The sequence below is a fragment of the Otolemur garnettii genome, unplaced genomic scaffold, assembly GCF_000181295.1.
Source record: "Otolemur garnettii isolate 467f Iridium unplaced genomic scaffold, OtoGar3 scaffold00208, whole genome shotgun sequence".
In the NCBI taxonomy this organism is placed as follows: domain Eukaryota; kingdom Metazoa; phylum Chordata; class Mammalia; order Primates; family Galagidae; genus Otolemur; species Otolemur garnettii.
The window spans coordinates 1474711-1486465 of NW_003852603.1; the positions used below are offsets into that span (position 1 = coordinate 1474711).

General features: G+C 43.9%; 1 protein-coding gene across 1 annotated transcript in view; it reads left to right on the forward strand.

The window, feature by feature from the left end:
• Nucleotides 1–6339: 6339 nt before the first annotated feature.
• The window catches only part of PCSK2 (proprotein convertase subtilisin/kexin type 2), a 255234-nt gene continuing 249818 nt past the window's right edge, over nucleotides 6340–11755 (forward strand). Inside the window, exon 1 of the mRNA XM_012812406.1 lies at nucleotides 6340–6516. Coding sequence (XP_012667860.1) covers nucleotides 6340–6516 — 177 coding nt within the window. The remainder of the gene's footprint in view (nucleotides 6517–11755) is intronic.

Here is an 11755-nt window from a genome sequence, read left to right on the forward strand (position 1 = left end):
GGTAATAACTTTCTACAGACAATAAGCAATGTTCCAATAAGCCTGAGAAATAACTAATTAATTTTCCAAGTGAGCAAACATTATTTTGTAGCTCTGTAGACCTAAAGGACGATCTAAAGATAATGAATAGCAGTGTGTTCCTAATTTTTGAAAGATTAAAAAAAACTTTAGTTCTCATTGTTTAGCTATTTCAAATCCTATCAAAATAAAAGAAGTTAAACCAGCAAAGAAACAAATTTTCATTTTCCTGGAAAATAAGAAAACTAGGAGTAGTTTTGTTTATGAGGAGTTGATTAGTCTGAATAAATTTGATGACCTGATGAAATTACAAAATGAATATAACCCAAAGCACTATAGCTTCTGGGTTTTGATGACAATAAGACACTTGATAAAGCCCTGTGAATTCTCACCACTATACAAATTTTAAATGGCTTAGATAACAAGTCAACTGAGAATTTTCAACTGAAGGAAAACAGATAAGTCATTTAAGAGAAAGGTACAAGTTGGCAAAAGCTACAGGAATTGGCCTGCTCCTGTAGGACAACCGACCAGCTCTCATCAAGTCACCTCCGAGAAAACCCTCTTTAAAGTATCTCCTTGTGATACCATCAGAAACGTCTGGAAAATCCAAACTATTTGGGGCCTTGTGGAGCCAAGCAAACTGGACCACACCTTGACCCATGAACACTTGACCTTGATCTTCAACTGCTGTTACAATCTGCCTCCTCCATGCCATTAAGAAACCAGTTATGTTAAAAAATTTATATTGGATTCAGAAAAACCCTTACTCCCATAAAGAGAACCTTAATTTGAATCAGGAAATAGAAGCCATAAAGGAAGGATTGTTGTATGTATAGATAGATAGATAGATTTTTTTTTGCAGTTTTTGTCTGGGGCTGGGTTTGAACCCACCACCTCTAGCATATGGGACCAGCACCCTACTCCTCTGAACCACAGAAACCGCCCAGGATTGTTGTATTTTATGGAGAAGACAACTTCTGGGATTAGCCAAGACATGCTTCAGGGACATTAAAGTAGCTTGAGGAAGAGACTGGCGTCCATATCATTTCTGGAGCTGGGTTTTATGTGGGTGCAACTCACTCTGCCAAGACCAGAGCCATGTCAGTGGAGCAGGTAGAAAGCCCTAAGTTTTTTGACAATATCAGCTCATAAATTCAGAATAACCGGAATGTTGGAAATGCTATTGGCTTAGAGATAGCTGGGCCATACTACAGAAATGTACTAGCTAGTCAGGACATCTGCCAATCACGACTCAAATTAGTAAACATTTTATTTCCTAAAGAAAAAATGTCAAGGAAAGAGATCTTAATGCATTGGTCATTGAAAAACCTAATGTGTTAATACTTAGATTTGTGTATATTGTCATCTATGCTCAGTAGTGGTGCAGTCTGGGTGTAAACCTCACTTTTCCACCATAAGCTTCAGTTATGAAATCTTTATATTTTTTCCTCTGGATTTTATAATAACATTCAATAAAGATTCACTGTAGGGGGGAACTTAACAGGCCAAAAAAAAAAAAAAATCTGTAGGAATTGGAGGTAGGGCCAACTGAATCTGGATGATTTAGAAAAAGTGGATGGATATTAAAAAACTATTTAAAATTTCCCAAGCACCTGAACTTTAAGTCACAGCAAATGCAAAAGTGTAGACAAATACTACAGAACAATAAGGACAACTTTGGAAAATAAGAATTTTCTGGAGAGGAAAAAAACATGATTAATGTTGAGTTCAAATTTGACAGAAATCTGTAAAGAGGTAACAATATTTCAGAAAGTCTGTGTATGGACAGGGATAAAGGAAACAAAGGGCAGGATCATTAGGAGTAATCAACTTGAAAGAGTTAATAGTACAATATCAAAGTAGAGAATTGTTGACACCCAATGAAACTATCAATACCCACATTTAAGTGCTCAGCATGAATTCAGCAGAAACATCAAAGCCAAGCTTGACTTTTAAGAAGGCTTCATTTTATTTATTTTTTTTAACAAGGAAATAGGTTTTTTTTTTCTTTTATTAAGTCATGAATATATTTATGCATTTGTGGGGTACTTCAATGGTACATATACCTTTCCTCTCCAGATTACACATCCCACCCAACTTAAGAGAAATCAGATCTTTTCCCTACTGGTTCAAAGAATACTTAAAGGCTCACTGGCTTCTCTCAAGGCTGCTTCTGGTTGGTTTTGTCCCCCCAGTGATATTTTCCTTGACCTGATGTTCTGTGGATCCACAACTCTTCCCCTAGAAGTATATCTAAGTGGAAGGATCCCAATCGTGCCTTGGGTAGTTTGGAAGTTTTTTTAATCACCCATAGTTCTATTGATTTCTTGTTATGAAGCCATAAAATGATAAAGTTCTGGGCTTCACAGAACACTATCTTTAAAGATATTATGGGGGTCTGTGGTACATCTAAGCCAGAACCAAGCACCCATGTCATAGCTGCAGATATAACAGTAAATAAATTAAAAAATCCTTAAGATATTGATGGATTTTGTGTCTTGTATCAGTCTATCTGTGTTGATTATTCTTTTCCAAGTCCTCAAAATTAGTAAATATTAGACCATTTGGAGCAGGTTAAAAAATAAGCATCTGTTGGCCACTATGATGTTATTTAAAGCTATAACTGTCTTTGACATTTCTCAAGCTATTGATGATGTTGCCCACATCACAGTTGTACTTTAGCATCTCTTTGAAACTACAGGCTTTGGTATCTGAAGAGTATCTAATCTAATCCTTTTTTACAGATGAAGAGATAGAGGCTTTGCAGTTTGGAACAAGTGGCATAAATAGCCAGTAATAGCAGAGCCTGCAATAGAGTCCCTGGCAACTGGTGTCTAGGTCAGTCCTCAGATTCTAACTTCAAAGTTACTATTGTTATTATTAGAAAAAGGAGCTGAAGAAACAGTTATCTAGAAGAGCAATGTGTGTGCGCAGATGGATGTGTATTTGCATTTCAAATTACAATCCAATGCATAGATGCATCTCCTTCATTTGTTTACTACATTGCTGTGCTTCGAAAATTCAGCATTTGAATCACAAAAAATTCTCTCATTCACTATGCTTTTCTGACAATGTTATGACAAACTGTATTCTATGTAAACCACTAAAAATAACTTATTTTAATAGGCCATCCAAGTTTTATTTAATTTGTACCCAGTTTCACACAATTTTAATTATTTAAAATGTCAATATAGAGGCTGGGTATGAGGGTTCATGCCTATAATTCTAGCACTCTGGGAGGCTGATGTGGGTGGATTGCTTGAGCTCAGGAGTTCAAGACCAGTCTTAGTAAGAATGAGAGCCTGTCTCTAAAAATAGTCGGGCATTGTGGCAGGCACCTATAATCCCAGCTACTTGGGAGGCTGAAACAAGAAAATCATTTTTTTTTTTTTGAGACAGAGTCTTAAGCTATCACCCTGGGTAGAGTGCTATGGCATCACAGCTCACAGCAACCTCAAACTCTCAGGCTTAAGCGATTCTCTTGCCTTAGCCTCCCAAGCAGCTGGGAATACAGGCACTGGTCACAACACCCTGCTATTTTGTTGTTGTTGTTGCTGTTGTTGCAATTGTCATTGTCATTTTAGCAGGCCTAGGCCAAGTTCAAACCTGCCAGCCCCAGTGTATGTAGCTGGCACTCTACCCACTGAGCTACAGACGCCACCCCAAGAGAATCACTTGAGATTTCAAGAGTTTGAAATTGGTGTGAGCTGTGATGCCACGGCACTCTACCAAGTGTGACACAGTGAGACTCTATCTTAAAAAGTAAATAAATAGAGAAATTAATAAATAAAATGTAGATATATAAGATTCAACATTTACTAGCATTCTATCTTTGGAATTTACTTAGGAAATAAAGCAGCTTAAGAATTAAATTAATAAATATCTCTTCATAGATGATAATTCCAAATTTGTGTTCAGAGAGATTTAGCTACATTAGTAGCATGATTCCCCCACATCCACAGTCTTCTTAATTGATTTACTTGATACTCTTCAAAGTCTATTTTCTAAATACTTAGATTTTTATCTCTATTGCTGCTTTTGAAATGTTCTCCATGATTGTGAATCTATGTAATGTAATTTTCACATTTGGTGTCATTTTTTTGTAAATGGTAACACAGAGCAGGAAGAATCTCTGGCCTTGTTTCATACTAACCTAGTACTTCAATTCAAAATATGGGTGAAATACTAGGAAGCAAAAGAGAGAAAGAGTTGAAGATCTCCAAGTAAGAAAACCTTGTGTTATGATTAAGCAGAGGGACTATAAAAGGGTAAACTCTGAAGCAAGACAGGGTGATAAAAGGAAAAATCTTAGCAGAAATAGCCTCTGAGCAGAAGTGAACTGAGGGACCCGGAGCTGGTCTGTCTACTTCTATTATTAATAATGTTTTTCTAGAAATTTGTCTCCCCTCTGGCCCCTTTCATCTTTAAATCAGGTCCTGGCATCTCATTTCGTTTTCTTAAAGGAATTCAAGAAATAATAAGAATAGTACACAGATTACTTCATGTTTAATCAAAATCTTCAGCAATGCCCACATTTTTATGTCAGCAACCAGATTTGCTTTGAATGGCTTCAAGAGTGTATTCATTTCCACTGATAGTGTTTTGCTTATGTAGATTCTGACTTCACGCTAAAACGAAAAGGGAGCAGGGTGTGAGTGTATATCAGTGCGTGTGTAATATGTCAGTGGCATAAATTCTTCTCCCTCCCCCCCACCTCTCTCTCTTCCTTCCTCTCTTCTCCCCTCCCTTTCCTCCTCCCTCTCTCTCTGTCCCTCCGCCCCTCCTCTCCCTCTCTCCCCACCAATTGCATACACTTAAGCTCTAAGAAAAGATCTCTTACCTGTTATTCAAGTAAAGCAAGATTTTGAACTTTGGAGCTAAATGATAACCGAGATCAGTGTAAATGCTCTGTAATTCAAAAATATTTAAGCTGCTTAAAAACAGTCTTCCTCGTTTCGTTAGAGACAGCACTCTCCTCTTTCCTCCCTCTCAGGCAAGAAGGGCAAGTCAGTGGTCGGCGGCGGTTAGCAGACTCGGCGTGAGAGGACGTTTCTTAACTGGATAACTTAGTTGTCCCCTGCCGCTTAGTCTGCATCCACCTCCACGCAGGAGTCTTGGCCCAGCCTCTGGGATGGTGCTTCCCCTTTCCAAACTCGCACCCTTGGTGTCCTTGTGCAGCTGCACGTCCCCAGTCTGAGGATGCACCTCCAGGCGTGTCCGGCCCGGCTGCGCCCCTCCTGAAGGAGGTTTCAGGGGTGCAGCCAGGGCTCCAGCAGGAGTCTCCGCCAGTCACCATCGCTGACAGGGGCAAGCCTGGTCTCCTGCTAGGCTTGCCAGCTGCTTAGCTCCTGACCTGCCAGGAGCTTACAAAAATAAATAAATAAATGAAATAGCTCGCTTCTGCACTCTCGCCCCCTTAAGTCACCCCTAGAAGGTTGTTTTCCCCCTAAGGAGAGCAAACCTCCTGGAAGATTTGTCCAGTGACGGGAGGAGGGTCAATATTTGCTTTGTTACTGGAGAAGAGGCGGCAAGTATGGAGAGAGAGAGAGAAACAGAGAGAGAGAGAGAGAGAGAGATGTTTTGCAGCGAGAAGTAAGCAGGGAAGAGGCATAGGGAGAGGCCGGTGCCCCAGCTCCCCTCGGGCCTCGGAGAGCGGCACACGCCGTAATTCCCTTCCCAGAGCCTTACAGATTTCCACAAACAATGACATCACTCGCCGCCGCTGGCCTGATTACAGCTGGGGGGGTTTTCCTGGGCGCGCGGCGAGCCGGGGCGGAGACGGAGGCGCTCTCCGGGGTGCTGAAAGGGGCGGGGGCGCGGGCGCGCGGCGCGGCGCCCCCAGCAGGAGTAGGCCGCGGGGCCCGGCCGGGGGCGGGCAGGGGCGGGCCCGGGGCGGCCCGGGGCGGGGCCCGCCGCTTCTCCCGCCCTCATTGGCCGCCGGCGGGCGCACGTCACCCGGGCTGGTGCTCTCCTCCGGCCCCTGTGGAACTGGAGCTGAGGAGGAGCTGAAAATGCAGATTTAGCATCAAGCACAGACATACACTCGCTCTTTCTCTCCGGTACACACGGCTCCCCACATTCGCACCCCTGCCCGCCAGCCGGGCCGCCTGGCTACACGACGTCCCAGCCAGCCAGATGCTGGAGAAGAACACACACTGATTTGCTGCTTCCCAAGCCCCTATTCAGTCTCTTTCTTTATACAAAGATTTTTTTTAACTATATACATATATTTAGTTTTTTTATTTGCACCTTCCCTCTGGGTCCCCCGCTCTGCCAGCCTGCGCGCCTCCTGGCACCACTTTTCACTCCCAAAGAAGGATGAAGGGTGGTTGTGTCTCCCAGTGGAAGGCGGCTGCGGGGCTCCTCTTCTGTGCCATGGTTTTTGCATCTGCTGAGAGACCCGTCTTTACGAATCATTTTCTTGTGGAGTTGCATAAAGGGGGAGAGGAAGAAGCTCGCCAAGTCGCAGCAGAACACGGCTTTGGAGTCCGAAAGGTAAGCTCTCCCATGCATTTCGCATGTTGTTTCAAATCGGGGGGCAGCCCTGCGCAATCTCATTGCAGATTTGCAAGTTTTCTCTCTTTCTCCGGCGATGCAGATATTCTGCCATCGGCTCTTTAACACGATATTGCCTCCAGTGATCTTTCACAGGTTATGTAATTAAAATGTCCTTCATGTGTACTAGTAAGGTCATCAAAATAATGTATTGCTCTTTGACTTGGTGGCGAAAATAGGATAACCCCTTTTAAAAGATGCCATGCTCCCGGGATGCTGTCCGAGGTACCAAGTTCTCAAGGCTGCTTGGAGATGGAGGGACGAAGCCCTGAACAGCTGGGCTTGGAGTCCGTCTGCTGCTTGACCGGGGACGTCTCCCCCACCCCCATTCCCTGGAGAGAGAATAGTTTCCTACCCGTGAGGTTTGAAGCTTGGACATTGCAATTCACCCCGGGGCATCTCCCACCCCACGCCGGGAGGACGTCCCTCCCACTGACTTCGGTCACTCCCGGCTCTACTCCGGGAACAACAGCTCCCCGACTCCTAGAGACTTGGAAACAAGAACCGATCCCTCCAAAATTGGGGAGAAACTTCTACTCCCTCGCTCCCGCCCACGACCGCGCGGCCCCCGGAGCGCACTTCTGGTTGGCTGCCTAGTTCTCAACTCCCAGGTACCCGAGCTGGGGAGGTAGATTTTGAGGGGGATTCCCTGTAAGAAGTGGAGGTGCCCGCTCCTGATATGTGGGCGGCCAGCCTGGCTTTCCCACGATAGCGTGGGGATCCCCATTCCGAGAAGTTGTCAGAGTTCAACTCTGGGCAACTGGAGGCGGCTCCCAGACTGGAACGCCTCGAGACTCGTTTGGAGCGCCCACCCCGGGAGCACAGGGCCCAGGAGAGCGCGCGCTGGGGGCCGCAGCCGACCTGCTCGCTGTTCCTGCGAAATGTCTGTCCGGAATCTCCAGCGTCCTCAGGGGACCTGGTGCAGGCAGGGGTGGAATGTAGATGCAGGAAGAAGCTGGGACGAGGGAAACCCGAAGGACGGAAGGGTGTGGATGGCTCCCGGAGGGCTGGATGGTGAGCAGTGAAATTCCAGGCTGTTTCCCTTCCCTCCTGGTGCTAGGAGAGAAGCGACCTGAGCCGAGCTGATGAGCGGTGGGTGTTTTCATTTGTTGCTTTTGCCTTGAAGGGCCGCGCGGACCCGGTCTCCTATTAGTCTTCTGTCCGACTTCCCACGCCACCCGCCTCTATTCCAGCCGCCGCGAGGGCTCCCTCAGGTGCCGCGGGCTCTCCCGCCTCCAAAGGGCTTAGGCAGCAGCCGGGATTTCAACCCCAGAGGGGTTTTGCCACGAGTTTCAAAGGTCTGGGAGGAGGCACCGGGTCTGCCAGTGGCGCGCGGGCTGGTCTTGCAGAGAGGAACTTGTTGCTCCGGGGACGCGGGGGAAGCGTGGGTGGAGCAGCGAAGGGACGGCGCCACCCAGGGAGCACCCTGCTGTAGCTTGGGGACTGTTCCGGGAGTGCCGCCAATACAGTAAACAAGCAGACCCTCCTTTCCCTCCATCACAAACTCGGCAATGGACTCAACCTCGGCAACCCAGGACTCAATATTGTAAGGATCATTATTAGCTGACAGTTACCAGGAACCTTTATGTGCTCAAGTCCCTACACAACAGTTTTGCTTAATCTTCTACACAAAGAAACACAAGGGCAAGGTAAAAACAGGCGAGATTTAACATCTATACCTGTCAGAGGTGAACCCATGCTCTTCTTACTCCTCGGTATCTACCACCAAGCTTGCAGGGTGTATTGGGCATTGGGGATGCTGGAAAGAGATTTTAATTCTTGGGTGTAATAGAGTTGCAGAAACCTGTGGCTCCCTCCGCCGGCCAGCGCACCTTTTCATAGAGTAGGCGGATCCTGCTTACCAGGGGGGTTTTCTCCCTTTAAATATATCCTTAGGATCCGAGATCAGATAACCCGGCCTCTTTCTTCCTCACTCTTTCTTGGAGAGGAACCCATGAATTTTGCATCACAGCCTCAAACCTACAATTCCCAGCTGGGAGAAATGAGTTTTCACATTCCAGCTTTTTTCCTTACCTCTCCACTGTTTCTCAAGTAGTGCCCCTTAACCAAATCCAGTGACTTTCGCCTGGTCATTTGAGTAACAATCCGTCTATGACAAGATACCTCTGCCTGATGGGTAGGCCGAGTGTGACAACCGCCTAGAATAAAACTCCTCCTCCTGGATCCATCCTTGAAGACCTAGATCTAAACCTTCCCTGATGCTATGGACAACAACCAGCCTTCCCGTCTCCAAGTTCCTATGGAACCGCTCGGTAAAATCTGCGCTACATAAGCTAATACACTCAATCACTCGTCCTCAGTCATTTCACGTAAACATAACCGTAGGTGTTGTCTCTCCACTTGAATGGTGAATTTTCAGGGATGATATCTTCTGTACTTCTGGTTTTCTTGATGTAAACAGCACGTTGTTGAATTTGGCAGCTTTATGGAAACTTATCATTCCAGGTTTCCCAAACACGGTTGCCAACATTTGTTATTCTTTTTGCATTTTAACCCATAATACGTCCTTCTCCTGCCTTGCTCTGACAGTCAGCATGCCTCTCCCCTCCTCTCTGATGCTCAGCATCAGACCCCGAAGATTCGCCATGATTATTTATTCATCATATGAAGACTAGAGGAGCCTGCATTTTTACTAAATCCTGACTTTACATCTCCGTCCAACCTTACAAACCTATAGTAGAAATTACTGGCATCAGCCCTCATTCTCAGATGAACATCTCAGCGGTCCAAGAGCTTAAGTAGCCGTTCATATCTGGCAAGTGAAAGAACTTAGATTTAACACCAAATTTGCTTGACTGAAAATGCTTACTTTTCTACATCACGTTGCCTCCAGGAAGCCTTCCCTAGACTTCCTCAGACCTCTGCTTTTGAGGCATCATTTTAGAGTTCCCATATTTTTTCTTTCTTTTCTTTTTTTTCTTACTTTTTTCCATTTTTATCATTTACATATTATTAACATGTGTTAACTAATGTATATGTGTATGTACATCTTGGGGCAAACTATAAATCTTCCAAGAGATTAAATACTATGCTATTTTTTTTTTTATTGCCCTCTCTCTAGCTTGGTGGCCTGTACTTGAGATAGTCAATAAATATTTGTTGATTATTTGATTTTTACAAGACTATGAACAAAATCATATGTTTCCTCTCTATAATAGAGTTAAAAACTTCATAATTTTACCTCTGGCATATAGAGATTAAGGTTTTCTATTTTATTAATATTATCACCTGGCCCTGGCCCAAAGCCCTATATCCACTAGAGAAGACACCTATATGGAGGAGAATAAGTAGGTTTACAATAATGACAAAGGCATTATTCCAAAGAGTATTTTAAAATTCTCAATATACTGATAATTTTTAATCCCTTTGAAACAGAAAACAAACACTTTTATTGGGGTAATGCATGGAGAATGACCAAAAATCAAGTAAGAGTTAAGTTTTTAAAAAAATTTAAGAGTTGAGGTTAGGGGGAAAAAAGGTATCATGCTACTTAGTTGAGTTTGATTCATTATGTATGTTTTGTTTTTTATACACAAAGGACTGACACTGGGATGATTACACAAGTAAACTCATGTGACCGTTTTTATATGTGTGAGAATATTCTCATTTTAAAAATAATATAGTAATAATTTTGCTGCCCAGTAGTGAAAGAATAAATTTCTGGTCATTTCACTTTTATTGACATGTGATTGATAGAAGAGCTCAGCTTAATAAATTTTCACAAACTGAGTATACACCTGTAACCAGCATCCAGATCAAGAAACAAAATTATCAGCATCCTTCAGTCCCCCACTTGCTCACTTGAGTTGTTTTCACTTTGGGGCTGTTATAAAAATTGCTTTTGTAGACACTGAAGTATATGTACTTTGGCAAACACATACATGCCATTCTGTTGGGAACTGTCAGTCCAAGCCAACTGGAGTCATACATTCAGCTTTAGGAGGCTGCATCACTTTTCTACTGCTGTGTAACAAATCACTAAAAATCCGGTGGCCTAAAACCACACAATATTGTTATTTCATAGTTTTCATGGGTAAGGGGGTCTGGTACATTTTAGTTAGGTCCTGTATCGAAGTCCTCAGAGGATAAAAGCAAATAAAGCCTGCTGCTTCTCACGTAGAGGCAGGACCGAGAAACACTTCATTTCTGAGTATGTTTGGGTTTTACACCAGAAGACTTTATTTTTTGCTGGCTACTGAGACAGAACCACTCTCATCTCCCAGGGCTTGCCTTCATGACCTCCCAGCAGGACCCCCCCACTGCGGGCTGCTACATACTCCCGCCCTTCAAATCTCTTCCTTCAGAAAGCACCCAGTCTCTTTTTAAGGTTAATCTGATTAGATCAGGCCCACCAGGATAATTTCCCTTTTGATTCTTCTGATGAAATTCAAGTTGACTGATTTGGAAATTTAATTACATTTGACAATGTCTTCCCCTGTGTGCAATCTTATCACAGAATTGAAAGCCATCATCTCCACACTCTTCCCCACATTACCCACACTCAAAGACATGATGACATGGGACGTATCCCACCAGGGAACAGAAACCTTAGGGTGGGGGCAGTCTCCAAGTTCTGCCTACTACAGACAAGCAGCCACACAATTTTCCAAAGTAGTTGTGCCAATTCACACCCCTGCCTGCTATATGTGAGAATTCCGGCTGCTCCATGCTCTTACCAACATTTGGTGTTTAACGCCTAGTTTCTTCTAGCCATTCTGGGGTGTGTGTGTCTCATTACAGTTTGGGTTTGAATTTTCTTGATGATCAAAGTTGAACACTTTTTCATATGCCCTTTGATGATTTGGATATTCTTTTTTTTTTTCTTTTTTGCTCTTTTTGGCCTGGACTGGGTTTGAAGCCACCACCTCTGGTATATGGGGCCAGTGCCCTACTCCTTGAGCCACAGGCACCACCTGGGATATCATCTTTTATACAATATTTGTTCAGGTATTTTGCCCTGAAAAGTTTTGCATTGGGGTTATCTATCTTCTTTTTTTTTTTGAGGCAGAGTCTCACTGTGTCACCCTGGGTAGAGTGCCATGGCGTTACAGCTCACAGTAACCTCAAACTCTTGGGCTTAAGTGATTCTCGTGCTTCAGCCTCCCAAGTAGCTAAGACTACAGGTGCCTACCACGATAGCCAGCTTTTTCTTTCTTTT